Source organism: Ambystoma mexicanum, chromosome 12 (assembly GCF_040938575.1).
Source record: "Ambystoma mexicanum isolate Mex_15411 chromosome 12, UKY_AmexF1_1, whole genome shotgun sequence".
NCBI lineage: Eukaryota > Metazoa > Chordata > Amphibia > Caudata > Ambystomatidae > Ambystoma > Ambystoma mexicanum.
In genome coordinates, this window is record NC_090936.1 from 89,615,377 (window position 1) to 89,638,272 (window position 22,896).

Consider the following 22,896-nt stretch of genomic DNA (forward strand, 5'->3'; position numbering starts at 1 on the left):
TTTAACACTTGCCCTCCCATAAGCCAGGCCCTCTCGAAGCACAGTTCTCAGCTCGTGAATATATCCGACTGCGAGGGCACATTACAATGGAGTCAAGGTTTACACAAGTGGGCTCATTGTCTTCTAGAAGCAGTTCATAGTCTCCATTCAAATCTGAAAGTTTCACGTATTGAATGTGTTTCATTAACGTTGTGCACTTGTCAAATGTTAATTCACAGCTTGTGTCCTTTAATCACCCTTTTACTGCATTGACTCATAAAGATATGCATTCGCCGTTGTCGTTTTGCCTCCCACATGTTTCTATATAGTCAGGTTCACTTAGCAGCCTCTGGCGTTTCACAGAAAAGTCCACCAAATGATAGGCCACAATGTTTGGTGGGTGGCCAGATTCCCTGAAAGACCACGCAAATCGATCCTGATTCAACAGTCAAAGATTGCACGATAAATGTTTGGGTGGTAGGCTTGGTAAATTTGCTTGCTGTGACAATTCATATTTGTTTGGGATTTGGATGGATTTATGTGATATTTGTATCAAACTGTTGGAACAGGTGCATCATTTAAAACAGAAAAACTGGATTCCTCACATTGCCAAAATTGTGTGATCTGGGCAAATCGCATTTCCTTCCGTGCTAGAAATGAGTGCATAAAACAAGGGCCACCTCACCTTGAACTTTGTGTAGAGTCGACAGTGGGCTCTTTTGAGCAGCTGCACACAGAGTGCCTGACTGTGCAGGAACTCTGTGCAATCCTCCCATTTTCCATAAAAAGAACCCAGTGTTCCATATTTGAGCTGTAGCAAGTTGATGTACAGTGCTTTGGTAAAATTGCTATATGAATAACAAGTCATGAACCCTCCATAACATCGATAAATAACATTTTCTGTAAAGTCCTGAATTGCTGCAATTCACGGATGAGGGCCCTTTTTTTGGGGCGCCCGGGCATATTTCTTGTCCCCGTCCAAACACCACCTAATAGCCAAAATTTAAATTTCACATAGCCTAAAAGAACGGAAAAACCGGTTTACCAGCAGTTTTATTTTTAAGGGAGCTTTTAGTGCTACCCTGAACTTAAATTGGGTACAGAGACCTCTGCACTGCTAGTCTAAAGTGCTGACCTGTTCCCACAAAACAAAGTTGATTGAGCCAGGAAGTGAGGTTTAAAAAGACCTCACAAAAATCTGCCCATGGTCACCAAATAGTCAACAAATATGCTGGGCGGTCCCATTAAAGTAGATAGGGGGAAAACTGCAACAAGTAACATCTCTCCTTGCACTGCCCCTCTTTCTTTCTGGGGGCAATGCTATTTACGATTGATGTTATTTGTTTTACTGCTGTTAATGAAATGGAAGCTGTGACCACTAAATTTAAGTTTTTCTTTTTGGGGGTTCTAAGTAGTTGGCCTGATAGTTGAAATATCAGTGGAAACTGGCTTGCTTGGATTTTGATGACCAATCGTTATACGCTGCTTCCTAGTGCGACGTCAGCAGTCTCAGACTATCCACATTCTGCACAGATCTGTGATATAGCAGATTTAAACGCTTTCAAGTGTGCACTAGTTACTATTTGAAATAGAATGTGTGCTTTTTATTGTCTTTTGGTGATAGTCTAGCAAGTTAGCACATTCATCAATAGAAAAACGGTTCATTTGGGTGATCACATCCTTGATTACCCTGCATAGCTGGAAGAATCTATATTTCTGAGGCTTGTGGAATCTGCTTAGATCACATGCTGTGCACAGGCCGACATCTAGTGGAAGCTGCGGAGTATTAGTTTGTTTTTCGAAACTAGAAAAAGGGCTTCGACACAGGGCGTGCCAGTAATACTATTCCTAGTGTGACGTCCACTGTACCCATGATCCCTCACGCGTCTAGGACCCTCAGATTGTTTTTTTCCGCCATACTGGTTGGAAGCATCCAGCGGAGTTCCCCGGCCTTAGCCATAATTTTGCAAAAATATCTTATATTTCCCCATTTCTCCACCCCAACGTCGAGTTACCGAACTTCTACACTTGACGCCGGCACAGAGAAGGAATAGACCGTCGAGAGCTGCACGACGGACTTGGGCCTCAGAAGGCCTCTGGCCTTAGCCTGGGCCTTGGAAGGCCGCTGGCCTCGGCCCTGCAAGTAGGGAGAGTGGGGGGTGGTACATACTCTACACTCTTAAATAAATATATAGGTACATCTTCTTATATATTCCTACACTTACTAGCCCGCTGCCACACGGTGCGTATGGAGGGTACCCCTTTCCAATTTTGCCCCAAGTGCAACCGCAAGTACCCTTGGGTTGACCGACATGCCACGTGTAACCTCTGCTTGTCGAGGGACCACCCGAGGCGAACTGCAGAGTGTGCAGTCGGTTTAAACCGAAGACACTAAAGAACCGTTCGACCAAAGGTTGTGCCCACCACGCCAGGAGGCCATGGTAGTGGAGGGCGCCTTCAGTGATGGCAGCAATGCCGTGCTTTCGGACGGCGAGGGCAACGTGGCGTCGAGAGACAGCCAAGCGCAAGTCAACAGAGGTTCGATCGTCAGAAGACGAAGCCGACCTCTATCCCCAGGCCGCACTCCAGGAGTTGGCGTCAGCGGACCGCATGGCCGCTGCTCCTGAGTCCCAACCTCCACACTCTAGAGATAGGGACACTACCCCCGAACCTCGACGCCAGACGTCGAAAGGTTCCGAAGTAGTGGAAACACTCTTCCACGCACGGGGAGGGGGCTAAACAACAGAAGAAGCATTCCCAACCTTCTTCTACGCCACAAAAACAGACAGACAAGCCACAGTCTTCGGTCAATTTACCGAAGAGACCAGCACAAAGCCATAGGTCCAGCCAGGACGGAACAGGGAAACCCTCCCAAGAAAGGGTGATCCCCCAGCTCTAAGGAATGGTCTAGTGAAGATATAGACAGTTATGTTTAGGATGTCATCCCTGGCAGACTTCTATGCCAAGAATCCTGAGCACTTCCTCTCCTATACCCCTGACGGGGCTTTACCCTCAGGCTCTAGGGACCCGCTACCCCCAAGTAAGAAGACCCTGGTTGAAGCACCAACACAAGGTCGGTCTTCGGACCCCTTCTGTAATCAGCCCTACTCTCAATATGAGGATCCACTTCTTATTGAGGATCCAGATTTGAGCATGTTGGGAGATCAAACTGGGACGGGCTACTATGGGGACGACGAGGACCAAGAGAAGGACGAGGATGACCCAGAAACATACAGGGTAGATTCCCCGGTAGACAAAGAACCTCTGGTTACCGACTCCCCTGTCGACAACCAACCTCTCCTGAATGAGGTTTTGTCCAGAGCGGCAGAACACTTTCACATTGATACCCAAGGAGCTCAGGAGGAGAGGGATTTTGCGGAGGAATTAGTGGGAGAAAGGAGACCTGTGGCCCAGGCCATCCCTATCCTCAAATCCATACAAAGGAGAATAGACCCTTCCCTTGTAAATCCTAGCCTCACCAGGGCGGTAAACTGCAGGATCGAGAAACTATTCAGAGCAGCCCAGTCAGACCCGCTGTACATAAGGGGGCATCTGAGACCGGACTCCCTGGTAGTGACAAACACCCGAAAGAGGGCAGGAATGCCCCGATCATCGTCTGAAGCTCCTCCTGACAAGGAGAGCAAAAAGATTTGTGGTTTGGGTAGGAAAGTAGCCTCCACTTCCGCCTACCAGGCAAGGATTGCCAACTCCACCACCCTACTGGGGAGTTACAACTGTCACCAGTGGGAAGAGGTCGCAGCCCTCATCGACCCCGCACCAGAACCCTTAAAAAGCCAGTTGGCATGGGTTGCGTCGGAGGGAAGAGCCGTGTCCGGTTGCATCTTAAAGGCAACCTTTGATGCCGCGGATAACGCCGGCAGATTGATAGCAGAGAGCACTGTTATCAAAAGACATGCTTGGTTAAGGCAATCTGGGTTCAAACCTGAGACCCAAGCATCTTTAATAGACAAACCGGTGGAGCCTGATCTACTGTTTGGTAAGGCGGTAGAGGACGCGCTTAAAAATGCCAAGGATGATACGAGACTCTTAAATCCCTGGGCTAACTAACCAACAAACCCCCAAATCAAAGGGGCAATGGGAATTTTCTTCTCCCACATGGACAAAATTCCCAAAAAGGCTCCAACTGTTCCCAGGGGCAGGGTACACCAAGGAACAACAACAACCAGCAGTCTACCCAGGGTTATGGCAGTGGTTACAAGAGAGGTCGTGGGAAGGGTAGAGGCAGCCCCAATAGAGGCGGCGGCACGCCTCCCCAAAACAGTGACGCTCCGTTCAGGGTCCCTTCTCACGATTCCCCAGTAGGGGGGACGAATTTCCAACTTCACCCAAGCTTGGGAAGGGATCACATCAGACAGATGGGTGCTTCCCCAGTGTCCTCAGGATACTGCATAGAACTGTTAGAGCGTCCCCGAAACCACCCTCCACGACAAAAAATTACATTCTTTAGACCACCAGAAGATCCTCCTCGAAGAGATCGTCAATCTTCTAGCAAAGGACACGATAAAACTCATCCCGGGACACCAGGTAAACAAGGATATTTATTCAACTTACTTCCTTGTGCCAAAAAAAATATGACAATGCGCCCAGTATTGGACTTACGGCCTGCAAACAAGTATGTCAAGCCCCAAAAATTGCACATGACTACTCTCCAAAAGGTAATCCCCCCCCTCCTAAAAAAGGGGGATTACATGGCAACATTGGACATGAAAGATGCCTATTTTCATATTTCCATGTTCCCAGCGCACAGAAGGTACTTGCGCTTCAAGGTGGACAGTCAGCACTACCAGTTCAAGGTACTGCCCTTCGGGATAGTCTCGACTCCAAGGGTATTCACCAAGGTACTGGCGGTGGCGGCTGCATACTTATGCAGGGAGGCAATCCCAGTGTACCCTTACCTGGACGACTGGCTCATCACGGGGGAGACCCCAGTAATTTGCAGAACAAACATTCAAAGAACGATCGACCGCCTCTTCGAATTAGGTTTCTTCATAAACGAGAAAAAGTCAAGTCTGGTGCCAAGCACCTCCAAGCAGTTCCTAGGAGCTGTCCTAAACACTCAAGAGGGGTTGGCCTTTCCATCAGAGGAAAGAATTTGGAATATACTGCTGCAAATTCTGCAATATCAGGCCGGTCGCCAGATAACGGTACGCAAAGCAATGCATTTGCTGGGTATGATGGCGTCAGGCATTTACCTGGTCCCCCACGCGCGCCTGCGCATGCGTCCCATGCAGGAACGGTTGGCGAAACAGTGGTCTCAGGCAAGTGGTCAGTGGGACGATCTAGTGGTCGTTTCGCCAACACTTGTACAAAGCCTTCACTGGTGGACAAGAGATAATCTGTCCAAGGGGAAACCCTTTTACGATCCCGAGATACAGGTGGTAGTCACAACAGACGCATGTCTGACCGGGTGGGGAGCACACCATCTCCACCACACAGCTCAGGGTCTCTGGTCTCACTCAGTGGCCAAGAATCATATCAACCTGCTAGAGCTTCTGGCAGTATTCAAAGCGCTTCAGTCATTCAAGCCCTCCCTCTTGAACCTGTCAGTGCAGATCCTGACGGACAGCACTACAGCCATGTTTTACCTGAACAAGCAGGGAGGGACTTGTTCGCCAAATCTGTCCAAGCTCGCCCAGAAAATTTGGATATGGGCACTCAGACGGAACATCTTCCTGTCATCTCAACATGTTCCAGGGGATCTCAATTCTCTGGCGGACGCTTTGAGCAGAGATCCCTTCCCAGAGGAACACGAATGGTATCTACACAGAGAAATCGTAGAAGATATCTTCTCTCAGTGGGGTTTCCCCACTATAGACCTATTCGCCACAAGCGAAAACAGACAGTGCCCAGGATTCGCATGCAGGTTCCCCCAACCAGACTCCCAGGGGAACGCCCTGTGGATGAACTGGTCAGGGATGTTAGCGTACGCTTTTCCACCAACACCTCATCAGGAAGGTGGTCAACAAGATGAACAGAGAATCGATGACGCTCGTCCTAGTTGCTCCCATATGGGCGAGACAACCGTGGTTCCCACACTTACGTAGACTAGCGGTGTGCGAACCCATCAAACTCCCGGGCTGGTACAACCTGCTGTCCCAGCACCAAGGTCAAGAAGTGCATCCTCAACCCAACTCAATGAACCTGGCAGCATGGCTCCTGAGGTCATAGAGTTTGGACATCTCAAGTGACCACAGAGATGTATGGACATCCTAAAAGAATCTAGGAAGCCAAACACGAGGCACTGCTACTTTGACAAATGGAAAAGATTCGTTATCTGGTGCCAGAATAAGCAAATCAACCCAGTTGATTGCACTCCTTCCACTATTGTCACATACATGCTCCACTTGCTGGACACAGGGTTGGTTTTTAACTCACTAAAGGTACACCTGGCAGCTCTGTCAGCATACACCACCTCCCATAACAAGGTGTTGTGGTGGAAAGTACCAGTGGTTAAAGCCTTCATGGAAGGAGTAAAGAGACTTCACCCTCCTATTTCAAACCCACCACCAGGATGGGACCTTAACGTGGTGCTATCTAAGCTCATGGCCCCCCCGCCCCTCCCATTCGAGCCCATACATAAAAGCAGTCTCAAACACCTGACTTATAAGATGGCCTTCTTAGTAGCTATTACATCTATAAGAAGGGTCAGTGAAATTCAGGCTCTGTCAGTGCAGGATCCTTTCTTTAAGGTTCATAAAGATAAACTGGTTTTACGTACACACCCTAGGTTCTCACCTAAGTTTATTTCTAAATTCCACGTGAACCAGTCCATCGAGCTTCCGGCTTTCTTCCAGGACCCACAAAGCTCGGCTGAGGTGAAACTACACACCCTAGATGTGCGTAGGGCGGTCCTATACTATGTAAACAAAACCAGACCGCTAAGGAAAACAGACCAACTGTTTGTCTCTGTAGCTACAGGCAAAGAGGGAGATCGCGTCTCTAAAGGTGCCATCTTTAAGTGGGTTGTTAACTGTAACCAGCTGTGTTACTCCCTTTCTGAAAAAACTGCCTTTCACGCCTAGAGCCCACTCTACAAGAGGCATTGGGGCCACAGCCACTCTGGCTTTCATTGCAAATGTACCCCTTGACACCATTTGCAAAGCAGCTACTTGGAGCTCTATTCACACTTTTACTCAGCACTACTGCATTGACACCCATTCCAAGACAGATACTCGAGTGGGACAAGCGGTTCTAAGACATTTATTTCTTCATGACCCTTCTCACATCCCACCTCCTTCTTCGAACACTGCTCGCTAATCTATGCACAGCATGTGATCTAAGCAGATTCCACAAGCCTCAGAAGGGATACATTACTCACCGTAATAATCACCGTAATAATATTTCTGATGCTTGTATCTGCTTGGATTCACGTGCGACCCACCCTTCCTCCCCTGGAAAGAAGGCGCATAGATGCTTGTAGTCTTATCTATCTGCTTGGATTATCTGTACTCGCGCTACTCCTCATGCTACCTCATGTCAGAAAAAATACAATCTCAGGGTCCTAGACGCGTGAGGGATCATGGGTACAGTGGACATCACACTAGGGATAGTATTACTGGCACGCCCTGTGTCGACGCCCTTTTTCGAGTTTCGAAAAACAAACTAATACTCCGCAGCTTCCACTAGATGTCGGCCTATGCACAGCATGTGAATCTAAGCAGATAAAAGCATCGGAAATACGATAACGGTGAGTAATGTATCCCATTTAAATCGTGATGATATATGTAGGATGGGCCTCTGTTTTCCAGGGCAGTGGTGTAGTCCATTTCCATTGCATTGAATTAACTTTCAATAATACTGGAATGAAGGGGTGTTGCTAGGTCTGGCAAAGATCCAGGGCTATGCTAATGTCGGGACTGACTGGACTCGGGGCTAGCTAGCCTTTTGGTTGTAGCCCCTGATCCTCAACCCCCACACCTGCCACCCACTAGCAACGCCTCTGATGGAATGTATGCCGTAGTGTTAGGCCTCATTAGTCCTACTTGTTTAATGATTCTGTTGTGCTGGAAGTTTGTCAGTGCCGGTGATAACAGAGATTGAAGCCAACTCTTGGTGTCATCCTATTTAAATATCTACGTCTACATGGGCATGGGGAATGGACACAGCCATTATCTACCTTGTTCTTTACCAAAAGTAGAGGTTCATGAACATAACCAAATGATCTAATGCAGTAGTAGTGTTGGGTGTGTGCATCATTGCATCATTTATGTAAAGAGCTGAACCCCCACACATTGAATTTGAATGACATGTAAAGTCCTACCGATTTGTCAAGTATCAAATATGTGTACTCGTTTTATATTTCTTTTAGGATCAGACTTTGCACAAATGTTTCTGAAAGCGAAGTTGCTAGAGCAAAGAATCTGTTGAAGACGAACATGCTGTTGCAGCTCGATGGTAACTTTACACATAATCCTTGTGCTTTTCATGATATGTAGAACTACGCCGTTTTAAGTGTGGCTTTCTATTTATGCAGGGTCTACACCCATCTGTGAGGACATTGGTAGGCAGATGCTGTGCTATAACCGCAGAATCCCACTTCCAGAGCTTGAAGCCAGGATTGAAGTAAGCATTCATAACTGCCATTATGTCAAAATGTCAAGAAGGCATGCACATTACGTTTAACACATTTGGCGACTTTATTAGTTGGTCAGTGACGGCCTCCAATGTTTGGGCCATAACAGCTGATTGTACTGCTTTACAGGCCACTACGATGACTGTTTCTGTGCTACCCAGTGAGCAGCCTGCATAGCCCCCTTCTGTTAATGATCGCATCCTCCCAACCCTTCACACAGGCACTCCATGCCCTTCCTTGCATGTACATCCTTCTATCCACTCACTATAATCTCTCTACCTATTTTACCTGCTCTAAACATATCTGGCCCCGTTACCTCGTCTTAGGATCCTGCCCTCTCTCCCTCCCTTTCCTCAAAGTAGTCTTACCCTTTGGGGTTTGGAAAGTCCTATCACTCTGCAGCAAAAATTGTTACTCACAGACTCCTTTAACCCCAACTCCCCGACCGACTCTCTGTTATGAGACCTGGATCATGTTTCACGGTACTGTTACACTTGCAGCTAGCCACATTAATGTTACCATGTTCTTCCACTCTCTGTCTGTAATAGAAAGGTGAGGCTGTGTGCCTTATGTTCAATCTGGCCTGCCCATGTGGTCCTCTCCCCCCACGACTTTATTCATGTGTACTTGGAACACATTGTTTGTGGTCTTGCACCAACTCTTCTCAATGTGCTCTTGTTTTCTGGCCACCTGCACTGCTGCAAAGTCTTCTGTCCGTTGATTGACCTTGGCCCTCGAGTTCCTCCTGGCATCGGCCCTAAATATCCTCATGGGTAATTTTTTTTACCTTGCAAACATCTTTCATGCCCATCGTATTGAGCTTGACTTCATCCTCTGAACACTCCCTGGTCACCGTTCAGAATCAACACACTCCCAATCAAGGCAACTTTTGACCTAGTCTCACTCTCGTCAACTGTGCCTATCCCCTCTAGTGGTCAGTCTGCCTCCGACAACTACGGCCTGCTCATTTCTGTCCTTCCCCAACACCCCCACTTGATTAAGCGCAAATTCCAAGTGAACTGAATGGCTTCCAACCTAACTGAAGTCTGATCCTCCCTCTGTGCTCTTACTACGCCTGTTGGGAACGTTTTCTCTGTTAGAAACTTTCCTCCATAGTCTATGGACCCCCAAACTTTTGGCTTTTGTTTTTATACCATGTACTGGCTTTTTGCAGTGAAGTGAAGCCTTCAGCCTCACTTCACTGGCCTTTTGCTCACTTGTTGTTGGGAAACTAACTAATCCCCCAATGCAGTGAAATGGGTATACTTTTTTATCACCCTAAACTCACACTCTAAGGATTTCTGCTTACTTTTAAATGTGCCTAAAGACAAGTTGATGGCAGCAGTTATATTTTTACAATTTTTACTGTATTTTTAATTGGCCTTCTCAAGTTTGGCTACTCATTGTCGCTAGTGTCCTAACATGGCCGTGCCACAAGGTTTTTCGCTTTTTCTTTGCCCTTCTTCCTGCCTTGCCAGTTCAGGAATTTCCTTTTCTAGTCCTGCATTTGCCCGGGAAAGCAGTGCTTTTCGCGGGTTAGTTCCTGCCTTGTGTGTTAGGTCCCAGCATGTGAGTTGGGACGGTCTGGTCCCAATCCGCATACTGGTGCCAGTATGTATGGGTGTGCATGCATGACTCAGACCCACAGTGGTCCCTGATTGCACCACTGCTGGTGTGCATGTGTGGGGCAAATCCTTCCATTGGAGGGCTTAGTCTGATGCCTCACCTCAATTTGCGATAAAAGGAGGAGTCCTGCAGCCATTCTAGCAGATCTAAAGATGAGCCAAGTATCCTGTGTAACTGTGCAGATGATGGAAGACCTGTGGACCGATTCAGAAGGGTCCTGGTGACCAAATCGTGCTGCAGTCCCGGGTTAAACTCTGTCTGGCTACTAATCTCAGAAGACTCTAGTTGGTGCTTTGACTCTGGACCGGTGGGAACAACCGCTCTCAGCGTCTTCTTGTGGCCCTGCAAGTTGGAGTCTTCAGAGGTGTCCCTGGGCCATCCAGTGGGCTGACCAACCCCAGTTTGGGCTACTGAGGTGGAAGCGTGGCCGTTCCACGTTTTTGACTCAGAACTTCAGGGCTCTTCAGTTTGTCCTGCAATTAGCCTTCATGCGGAATTTCGGCATCCCACCATCAACGGATCCTGAGATAGAAGGCTTTCTTCGACTGTGACATCTGTGAATCCTGCTGTCACCGTGCATCAGTGACTATTGCTGGAGCCGGCCTTCCTTCATCTGCTAGTGGGTCCTGAAGAGTCCTGCATCTGTGCCTGCTGCATTATTCCACTGGAAAGGGTTGGAACTTCCCTTGCACATGTAGCTCCTGGGCATCTGTGACCGCAGCCGATGGTGGGAAATCCCCAGTGGCCCTCTTTTGACCTGCCAAGTCTGAGGAAAAATCAGAGTATGGGTGGTGAGTAGTAACACTATCTCCACCCTTTAAAGGTTTGTGAACAACTTTTATATGTTTGATACCTCTTGGTTTTGCCAACACTTGTTGCAAAAGCCCTGCAGAAGCCAGATACACATTTCACTCACCAGTAAACTCCTTGGACAACCTTTTGAACCCATCTTCACATCCTCAGGAACCTTCCCCTCTCTTTTTCCCAACTACTAAAACGTTTTGGAAACATTGTGACTTTTGGGCACAAGGCCCCTTCAACCTAGGGTTGGACTTAGTGGCTATTCCCGTGAACTGTTGGTGCTATAAGTAATTACTTCCTTTCCCTTTCAGGCATTGTGGGGGTGATTTGATGATTCTGCACTGACTGTGATTGTATATATGTTGCATATTATTAGTACTGTGTGATATCATTATCTGTTCTGAGTCATTTTCCTAGTGTGTTTTTGGCCGTATAATACATATGGTATTTTTATGATTTGTCTAAGTGTAATCCCTGATTGCTTCACTTTGTGGACTCATTTTGGAGTCCTGACCCCAATCACCTCTCCTGAGATTTAGCCTTGGCCACTCTGTTAGGGCAATTCTTCTGAAGTCAACCCAGAGGACTTTATAAAACGATCTCCTGGGCAATACAGAGCTCCAACTCTTAGTATAAGTCTGTACCAATGAAGATAAGGTAGTAATGGCAGAGCAACCAGGCTAATCACAGGACGGAGTGAGGGCTGTAGGAAGGTACACACAACTTGTAGCATACATATGGCTCAAAGAAACACTTAAACCATTTTGTTTACATAACTCTGTATTATATATAGACATACATCAGTAAAGATAAATCTTCAGAAAGTTAAGTACTATCTGTTAGGACAGTGTTTTTTCTTTTTTTTTTTAAACTCTTTTTTTATTAGTGGTAACAAAAAGGCCAACAGCACCACTGCACAGTTCATTTCACAGATACACCAGGAATAAATGTGTTCAATGCAGTTTTACAAAACAATATTATGGTGACAAGTCATCATCAGTAATCATATTGCACAGGTAGACTCTAAACGGGCCCCAAATGTCTTTGGGTCTGCACGTCGAAGGTTGGGTCAAAACAAACTGCTCCTCTGACTCATTGACATGTGTCAATTCTTGTAGGAATTGGTTCATGCTGGGTGGCAGAGCGCTTTTCCATTTCAATAAAATACATTTTTTGGCCACCGCACATGAAATGTTGAATTTTTGCCTATGTCCCCAAGCATATATTTCTGGGGGGGTCAAATCGGGGGGGGAACCTGAGTTATTTCTTCCAACATTTCTGCTACTGCCCTCCAGAACCCCCTAACCACCGGTCCCAGTACATATGAAAGGAACCGGCCTGAGGAGCATTGAATTTAGAGCAGGCATCCGAGGCATCCGGTGCGAATTTAGTGATCTTGGCCGGCGTGTAATGTAATCCAATTTAAAATTCTAAATAGATCAACCTCAGGCCAGAGTTAAGCAAGATCTTGTTAGTTAGTGAACAATATCTAGCCCATTTCTTCTCTTCGATGGGAACTTGTAAGTCTGTCTTCCACCGCTCCTTTATCTGATTCACTGTGGGGGTGTGGGTCTGGACTTCAATGTATAGTCTAGAGATTCCCAGGCCATTTTTAGCTGTCACTAGTTGTATACATGGATGTGGTGGAGGTTTGTCCGGGAAGAGAGGCCACCTTATTTGAAATGCAGATCTCATACGGTAATATTGCAGCGTTTTCAGTGGACCATCTACCAGCGCCCTCAGCAACAGACCCAGGTCTAAAAAAAAATGCCATTGACAAACATATCACCAAGCTTTATTTCACAGTTAGGGTCCCAGGATTCCTGTATGCTCGTGTCATATGTAGGAGGAATTCCCAGAAAGTTCCACAGAGGTGTCTCGGGGTTATAGGGGGCCTCAAGTCTAAGCCTTTTGTATATAGCTTCCCATGCCCTGACTGTGCAGCTAACTGGATTGTATTCACAATTGTCTTTATAGTGTGGATCAAAAAATGACTAATTGTATGTTTGTGGGATGTGTAGTGTATTCTTCTATCCACGCATGGGGTGTGCTGTCGTCATCATTGTACCAATATTTAGCAAATTGAGCCTGGGCCACATAATAGTAAAGCTCAAAATCAGGGGCTGATATACCTCCCGAAGAATAGGGTTCTCGGCCTTTTTGTCGCAGCTTATCCTCGCTGTCTTACCGTTCCAGAGAAATGTTACCGCCATGGATCTGAGTTTGGCGAAGAAGGCTCTGCCAGGCCATATAGGGATGTTGACAAACAGATAAAGAAGTTTAGGTAGGATAACCATTTTAAGAATAGCGACTCGACCGGCTAAAGAGATCTGGAGCTGCCCCCACATCTGGAGCTTGGCCGTTAAAGTTTGCAGGGCGCTTTCGTGGTTATCTGAATATAATGCAAGCTTATTCCTGGAGACAAGAATTCCCAGGTATCTGATACAGTCTTCAGACCATTTGAGTCCATCTGTCATTGTGGGGCACTGGGTGGCCGGTGTAAGCGGAAATATTTCCGATGTGGCCTAGTTTATCGTGTACCCAGAGTAATGTGCAAACTCCTGCATCTCTGCCATAATGGGTGTTATATTGAGTTCAGGTTCCTTGACATTTAATAAAGTGTCATCCGCATAGAGCGATATTAGTTGGGTAGATCCCTTCATTTTGATCCCTCTATCCGCATGTCTGAGACGGACCGCAGCCGCCATTGGCTCAATGGTTAATGCGAAAGCGGGCAGCCCTGTCTGGTTCCCCTCCTCAACAGGAACATCTGGGAAATGGCTCTATTGGTCAGGACACAAGTTCCAGGCTCTGTGTACAGTAATTAAACATATCTTATGAAGTTGGGCCCCATCCCAAACACCTCCAGCACCGCAAGGAGATAGACCCACGAGACAGAATCAAACGCTTCCTCAGCATTAAGGGATATGGCCACTGCGCTCCTCGTGGGATCTATTTGTGCCATTATACCAAAGAGTCTTCGGAGGTTCAGGTCCGTAGATCGTGCGGGGATAAACCCGTTCTGATCAGGATGTACTAGGGTAGGGACGGCCGGCAGAAGCCGATTTGCCAGGACCTTTGCAAATATTTTAACATCGGTATTTATGAGTGACAGGGGCCTGTAGGACGAAATGTCCTGTGGTGGTCGCCTAGGCTTATGGAGTACGGTTTTAATAGCTTCTCTCATAGTTGGGGTAACTTGCCGCACTCAAGTGCCTCCTCCCACACCTGCAGCAGTATCGGAACAAGTTCCTCGTGAAATTCTTTGTAGAATCCAGCTCCCTACCCGTTCGACCCTGGTGCTCTGCCCAAAGCCAATGCTTTACCGCTTCTACAATCTCTTCCGCAGTCACCGGTTGATCTAGCGCTAGGCGTTCTTCGTCGGGGAGTTTAGGGAGGGAGAGAGCCTCAAGGTATATCTTAATACTCCTACGTCCCGTCCCCTTTCCTCCATACTTGTGGGACATCTCTCCGTCCTGTGGGACGGGACTGGAGCACTTTGTAAAAAGCATCCACATTTTTTTTTTTTCAAAAATGTATTCCATCCGCTTTCCTGCTCAAGGCCCGGCACGCGGCCGTAATCCCGCCCACCTTGGCTCCGCATCGCCCATCAGTCCTTTTCTCCGCACGATCGGGGCCGGACGCACTTGTATCCTCGGAAGATTTTCTTCCCTGTTTTCCTCTCTGGCTCTCGCTAGCGTTCGTTTACTAGTCTGTCAATGTCTTTTAAACTGGATTTTCCGGACTGTTCATCGTGTCACCGTCGCTTCGCGAGGGCGGATCCCCATCCTCTTTGTTTAGAGTGTTTGGGTCCAGAACACCGTTGGGACACTCCCTTTTGGTCCGGGCACTTCAAAGTCGGTTGGAGCGGTGGGAGGAGGTGTTCCGACGAACTCCTCCTTCTCATTTTCAGGCGTTCATCGACGAGAAGAAGAAACGCCCGGTAAGTTCTTTACTTTTCAGAGCACCCCGACCGGGGGATACCTTCCCAGGTTCCTCTCGGGCCGGGAGGGGCATTGATCGCTCTGTTACTGGGGTTCGCCCTGAGTAAGCGGTTGCTCACCGTTCCCGCTCTTGTGGTGACACTGGATCTGTTGAGGGGGCAAAGAAGAAAGGTTCTTCTTTTACCGGCAGTGCCGAGGCCCTTCCTTTGAAGGCTCAGTTGGCGGGTTGCTATGTCGCAGAAACATTCCAGGCCTCATAGTACCGGCTCTGCCAAGGTTCCTTACGTTAAGGCTAAAATTAAGACCCCTGACCCATCGACGGGGACCCCTCCCTCACTTCTTCACGTGCCGCAGTTCCCCTCAGATGAGGACAAAATGGCGGCCATTTTAGGTACTACCCCTACAACTACTCCATTGGCCCCTAGTGTAGGGTTCGGTCCTTTGGGTGAACCTAAGGTCCTTTGTGCGCATCCTTACCGGCCGGTTTATGATTGGAACGCCCAGATGCCTCTTCCGCACAATGTTTAGTGGCCCGCGGGGGCGGCTCCCTTGATTTATGTGGATACGTCGGTCGAGGGGCCGGTGTGTCACCCTTCTCCGTTACGTCCCTGGATTTGTCCACCTCATGAGAGGCCTCCTCAGGTTTCGAAACAATCTCTTGAGGACGCCTTTTTCGGTAAATTTCAAGCGCTTATGCGCACCAACCCCATGAGGGAATATTTCAAAGGGCTTTTCAAGGAGATATGTCCACCTGCGCCTCCGGCTCCACCTGTTCCTCAGGTGGTTCCGCCGGCGCCTCCCTTGCCGGTGGTGCCTCCCCCTGCTCTTCCGCCTTTGCCACCATTGTCCCCAGTGGACAAGGCAGTGCCTGACACAGCTCAGCAGGATCCTGACCTGTCAGATGACCCTCAAGGTGATCAGGACAATGAGGACCTTCCCCACTCTATCAGAGCTTTCCATGACCGGGTGCTGGACATGAGTTTCTTAGATGTTCCGGTGCCCGAGGCACCCACTCCGCAGGAGGGCGTGCTTTCTGGGGCGTTCAGCTTGTCTCCCTTGGAGCGTACCGGCCTGTTCCTGCAGAAGGACGTTCTGGCCGAGGTCCAAAGAGTTTGGGAAAAGCCACACTTGGGACTTGTTGTCAATAAAAAGATTGACGCGAGGTACAGGCTGCATTCTTCGGAAGAAGTGGCCTTGTTGTCTTGTACGCCTCCCTCCTCCACAGTGGTGGCTGCGGCTATGTTGCAATCCAGACCTGCAGCATCCTCTTCCGCGACGGCTACTCAGGTCTTGGGAAAGGAGGACAAGCTCCTGGACTCCCTAGGGAGGAAAATCTTTGCCAATTCGGCCTTGCAGCTCAGGCAGGCCAATGCAGAATTGATTTTGACGGGAACTAACATATGGATGTGGAAAGGTCTGTCAGAGTTTGAGGAGCACATTCTGGTCGAGAAGTTGGAAGATTTCAGAGGTGGCCTTTCCGATGCCAGGGTCTTGGCCCAGGATCTCCTGGAGGCTGTGGCTCATCACGTAGACACCTCGGCTCGGGGGCCTGATGCTTGGAGTTGATACCTCGCGGGAAGCGTGGCTGCATGCCACTAAGTTTTCGGAGGAAGTGCAAGACAAGATACTGGACCTTCCATTCAATGGTAAGGAGCTTTTTCACTCTTCTACTGATGTAGAGCTCACCAAAACAAAGGATAGCACTCAGACGGCTAAATCATTGTCTGTTCTGGTTAAAGCTCCTTTCAAATCCCAGAGACCGTTGTCGCAAAGTCAACCTTCCTCTGGTTTTAGGGGCTTCCTCGACCGGAAATCTCGCAAAGTGGATACTCGTGCGGGGAATAACGGCCGTAGACAACAGCGTACATGGTTTTTCTCCGCTCCTTAGCCTCCTCATCAGGTTCAGGTGGCACTGCCACCGATAAGCCTGCCAAATGAGGGTTTTCCGCGCTCGCACAAGACCCCGGTGGGAGGACGCATTGCGTCTCATTGGGACCCGTGGCAGACCATCACAGAAGACAGATGGGTCTTGTCAGTCGCTCAAACGGGCTTCTGCTTGCCTTTACCCCCTACCTCAACCCTCCTTTTCAGCTGTTGGGCTCACCCTCCCTCAAGGCTGAGGTTCAGAAACTTCTGCACCTCAGAGCTGTGGAACCCGTTCCCCTTGGGGAGCGAGGGGGGGGGCTTTTACTCCCGGCTGTTTACGGTGCCCAAACCCAACTAGGCTGGCCTGCGCACCATCCTAGACCTTTCCCAGTTCAATCTTTTCCTACCCCAAGAGAAGTTCAAGATGATCATGCCCGGCCAGATTCGCTCCTCTTTGCAGATGGGCGATTGGCTCAGCGTGGTGGATCTTTAGGATGCGTACATGCATATCCTGATTTGGAATCCACACAGGAGATGCCTCCGCTTCTCTTTGGGAGAGGAGCAGTTTCAGGTGCTTCCTTTTGGCCTCAGCTCGGCGCCGCGTGTCTTCACGAAGATGATGTCGGTGATTGCGGCCTATCTTCGTTTCCAGGTATCCATGTGTATCCCTATTTGGACGACTGGCTCTTACGCAGCCCTTGTCCGTTGGCAGCAGCAGGCAACCTCCAGTCTCAGCTCCTGTTCCATCTTGGGCTGTCGGTGAACTGGCAGAAATCCTCCATGACAGTTTCACAGGACCTGACTTTCCTGGGTTTTCGTTGGAACACGATCGACTGCCGAGTGTATCTGACCGGGGACAGAATGGCGGATCTATTGGCCACATGTCAGATGTTTGCGCAGTCGGAGAGCATGTCGGCCTGGTGGTTCCAGAGGCTTCTGGGCCTCATGGCCTCGTGTGTACTGGCTCTTCCTCTTGTTCATCTCAAAATGAGACGGACCCAGATGGCTCGTCGGAGTTCCTGGCGTCAGGCTGTGGACCCGGATTCCAAGCAGATAATGATTCCGGATTCCATGAGAGTGGACCTGGACTGGTGGTCATTTCTCAGCAACATGTCAGTGGGCGCGGGGATTCAGGACCCAGCCCCCATGGTGACGATCACGATGGACTCCTCCCTTTTGGGGTGGGTTGAATGTTCGATCTTCTTCAGGTCTCGGACCTCTGGTCGCCTCAGGACAAGCTCCTGCACATAAATCATTTGGAGCTTCTGGCGCTCAAGGCATTCAGACCGCTCATTGTCAACAAGGTGGTCCGCATAAGAACGGACAATGTGGTATCAATGTATTACATAAACAAGCAAGGGGGAACGAAGTCTCCCCCTCTCATGGACCTGTCCACCCAGATTTGGGAGTGGGCCGTGCGTCATGGGGTCTGACTGCTTGCAGTGCACATCTCGGGCCAGCTGAATGTCACAGCGGATGCCCTCAGCCGGCGGACAGTGGTCAGCTACGAGTGGGAGTTGAAGGCGGAGATCCTCTCATGGATTTTCTCGCGTTGGGGCACACCGGAGGTGGACCTCTTTGCCACGGCAGTAAACAAGAAGCTTCCTCAGTATGCCTCCAGAGGGGGGCTGGGAGCCTCCTCTCTGGGGGATGCTCTCGAGATTCCATGGCACAACATGAGAGCTTACGCCTTCCCGCCTCTGCCCCTAGTTCATTGAAGTTGAAGAACTCTGTGAACTGTTCTCTTCTACTGATAGCCCCATGGTGGCCGGCCAGGTTTTGGTTCTCAGGACTTCAACAACTGTCGGTGTGTCCTCCGATAAGGTTACCAGTAACTCCTGATCTTCTTCACCAAGGGGAACAACAGAAGTGGCACAACTCCCCACAATTGCTCAACTTGGCGGCATGGTGCCTGAGTTCAAGTCTTTAGAGCATTTGAGTTTGTCTATGGATAACATGAGCATTATCCAGGCAGCCAGGAAACCCTCGACCAGATCTCAATACAAGAGTAAATGGCTCAGGTTCGGTCATTGGTGTTTGGAGAAAGAGTTGGATCCGAGGGTGGCAACGATTGACACGGTGCTGTCCTTCGTATCCTCCCTAGCAGAGTCAGGGGGTTCATGTTCTGTCTTGCAGGACTTATTTCTCAGCGGTTTCCGCTTACCTTTCTACAGACCTGTGTTCTTTTTCTCTAACCCGGTGGTGAAGAGACATTTTGCTGGCTTGACACGCCTCTACCCGCCGGTTCGTAGTCCACACCCGCCTTGGGACCTAAATGTAGTCCTGATGGCGCTGTGCCATAAAACCTTTGAGCCAATGGCTACAGTTGACCTCAAGTACGTGTCCTGGAAAGTGTCCTTTCTGGTCGCCGTTACGTCCGCGAGGAGAGTGAGAGAGCGAGCTCCAGGCATTGTCGGTGGAGCATCCTTTCTTGGTCTTTCACAAGGACAAGGTAGTCCTTCGGACAAAGCCGGCTTTCCTACCGAAGGTAGTGACCGAATTCCATCTGAATAAGTCAATCTCCCTTGCAGTCTTTTTTCCAAACCCTGCCTCGGAGGCTGAAAGTGTTCTACACTGTCTGGACGTCCGAAGAGCTCTTAAGTTCTACCTGGACAGGACTTCCGAGCTTCAGAGTTCTTCTCAACTTTTTGTGACCTTCGGTAACCCTCAGGGCGGGCTGGCGTCTAAGGCATCTATTTCCAGATGGATTGCCGCCTGTATCACGGAGTCTTTCACCGTCCAAAAGCTGAAACCACCTAAAGATATCCATGCGACCTGGTGTGGGGCAAGGCAGCCGCGGTTGCTTTTCAGAAATATGTTCCCTGGGAGTCCATCGCTAAAGCAGCTACTTGGGCCTCCCCATCTGCTTTCTGTAAGCATTACTGCCTCAATATGAGCTCTAGAGCTGACGCTCAGTTCGGTCAGGCTGTGCTAAAGAACCTGTTTCAGTAAGGGGTATTTCCATCCACCCATAGTTCCTGTAAGGAGTGCTTGGGAATCTCCCATAAGTATGGAGGAAAGGGGACGGGACGTAGGAGTATTACCAGGCTACTCACCGTAGTGACCACCTTACTACTAGTCCATAGTCCGCTTTCCTCCATACGCCTGCCCGCCATCCCCTCTAATAAGGTTCCTCTGTTATTGCTAATGGGTCTTGGACCCTGCGATAGAAAAGGACTGATGGGCGATGCGCGGGCGGAGCCAAGGTGGGCGGGTTTACGGCCGCGTGCCGGGCCCCGCGCAGGAAAGAGAGGAGGGACTCATTTTTGAAAAATAAAATAAAATTTGGATGCTTTTTACAAAGTGCTCCGGTCCCGTCCCACAGGATGGAGAGATGTCCCACAAGTATGGAGGAAAGGGGACTATGGACTAGGAGTAAGGTGGTCACTACGGTGAGTAACCTGGTAATTTCTGCGAATGTTTTCTTATCTTTATTTGAATATAATTCCTTGTAGAATTCCATAAATTCCCCATTAATGTCTTCATCTCTGAGCAGTACCCTCCCCTGTACTGTGCGTATACTTGTGATCTGTGTAGGTTGTTTATCGTGCTTGAGTAAGTTGGAAAGCGTTCTGCCAGCCTTGTTACCCTCCCCGTATCTGCGCGCGTGTATAGGGGCCGCCACGTATCGAACCTCCTTTATGGCGAGCTTATCAAACTCTTGAAGGTGTGTGTATATTGGCTAATACCTCTTTGTCTTGCGTCTTTGTGTATGTTTTCTCCAGAACATCTAGTTTGCTTTCGATAGTTGACAATGAGGTTCTCACAGCCTTCAGCATACCCGTAGTTTAAGACATCAACACACCCCTAATCCAGACCTTGAAGGAGTCCCACACCGTTGAGTATTTGTCAACTGATCTCACATTGTTGGATAGAAACTCTGTGATCTCAGCATGGAGTGCTTCTACTGTCCCCGGGTCTCCCAACATTCCACCCGGCCTCCTCCACCTCCTAGCAGGACACTGGGCATTCCGGAACATTAGTTCCAACAGCACTGGGGAAGGATTTCGCAACCCCCCCCCCCCCCCCCCACCACAGCCATCAAAGACATGGAAACAAACCAATAATCAATCCTAGACTCAGAGTCATGTACCAAGGAATAAAACGTATATCTCCTGCTATCAGGATGAGTTTCACGCCATGCATCGACCAGCAAAAGTTGTGACAAAACATGTCTCAGATTCAGTACTGCCCTACTTGGGGTTCTAACCACCTTCGAGGATCTATCAAGAACCTGGTCCAAGGTCAAATTGAAGTCTCCCCCTCCATAGCACATTCAGACCATCAAGTGACATAATTATCTGGTAAAAATCAGGGTCATCAATGTTAGGCCCATACGTGTTGACCAGGAGTATTTGTTGAGTAGCCACCTCCACCCAGACCATGACATATCTGCCCAGAGGATCAGCCTTGTGACCACCCACCCTGAACCCAAGGCCTGGATGAATAAGGGTGATCACCCCTCTGGACTCGGATGAATAGTCAGTGTAAAACCTCAGGGGACCCCACCTGGGCAATATATGGCCATTACTCATTCCTACTGCATGGGTTTCTTGTAGCATCAGGATTTGGGGATTATGCCTGGCCACATAGTTGGAAATCTTCTTGACCTGATTTAATCCCCACACATTCCACGTCAGGAGTTTAACCTTAAGCCCAGCACCTGGGCTCTGAAATGGAGCATTAGCCATTGTCAAACTCAACGGGTTTACAGTAATGGTGCAACATAATCGGTCCCAGCCTCGATGCCACCATAATTTTACTTTTCAACCAACAAGTCACCTCCAACCACTTTACACATGAACATGGCTCCGTAGAGTGGCACCAACCTCCAACAAGATGCCACCATAAATCAATACAAGAGCTGAATTCACCAAACCCCTCACCCTGTCCCACCCCCCCACCCTCATCATCACTCCCAACTTGTTGATGTGTCCAACAAAACTTATGGAATATTCCGCAGGTAGCCATGTTGCTCCACATGGCCGCCGATCAGGTCCGACAACTCCACCAACCAAATTGCCTGGTACAGCTTGATCCGATACGTATCTTGAGTATAGCCTTAGAAAGGGTTGACAGTCGAGTGTTTCTTAGTCTGCAGGTCTGGGTCTGTTGTTTTGTGCCGGTCTGCCCCCTTTAGGTGTAAGGGGTATGGACGTTTCAATATATTGCGTGGCTTCGGCCGGAGACTCAAAGAAATGGGCCCTTCCTGCATGCTGAATCCTCATTTTTGCCTGGGAACATCAAAGCATATGGGATCTGGCGTTCTCTTAGGAGCCTCTTGACTGGCTCGTAGGATCTTCTGCTTGCCTGCACCCCCGAAGAGAAATCTGGGTAAATGTGAATGCGACTTTCCTCATATTGGAGGGTGCCCGCCTCTCTTGCCTTACGTAGGATTGTATCTCTGTCCCTGGAATTGAGGAGTCGTGCGATTATAGTACGTGGTGGTGCGCTTGGTTTGGGTGCTGGGGCCAATGTACGATGTGCTCGTTCCACCAAAAAATGTTCAGAGAATGTCTCCGGTCCAGACAGGGTTTTAAGCAGTGTCTCGAGTTGTTTCTCCATTTGGCCTTTGCCAAAAGATTCCGCTACGCCCACCACACGGATATTGTTTCTCTTGGAGCGCGACTTCAAGTCCTCGCATTTGTTCTGTAGTTTCACCATGTTTTCTTTGATTTGGGTGATGTCATGGCTGTGATCTGCGATAGTGTCTTCATTAGTGCTTATCCTGCTTTTGGTTTCTGTTATACGCAAACTTTCCTACTCTACTCTAGCCTTTAAGGAGCCGATAGTGGACACTATGTCATCCAATTTCGGGTTGACTGTGTGGAAACCATTCTGCACTATTGTGGTTAAGTTGTCTAAATTCTCACCAGGCTCAGAAGTGGGGGCCTCGTTACCCGCAGTGTGGGCGTCAGCCGACGTAGCCAGACTCTGACTGCCCGTATAAGCGTCCATTGGGCCTTTTTTCTGTTTCCCCGGAGTTTTGGCACCTTTTCCCGAATTCTGTGGTTACCCCATGATACTGTCGGAATCGTGTTCTGAAGCAGTGCAGTATATTGTTAGCCAAATTTCTATTCGCCGTCC

The 22,896-nt window shown here is 48.9% G+C and overlaps 1 protein-coding gene across 1 annotated transcript in view; it reads left to right on the forward strand.

The window, feature by feature from the left end:
* Positions 1-22,896, forward strand: part of PMPCB (peptidase, mitochondrial processing subunit beta) — a 408,171-nt gene that overhangs the window by 293,847 nt on the left and 91,428 nt on the right. The window contains exons 10-11 of the mRNA XM_069628068.1: positions 8,309-8,394; positions 8,474-8,562. Of these exons, the coding sequence (XP_069484169.1) occupies positions 8,309-8,394; positions 8,474-8,562 (175 nt within the window). The remainder of the gene's footprint in view (positions 1-8,308; positions 8,395-8,473; positions 8,563-22,896) is intronic.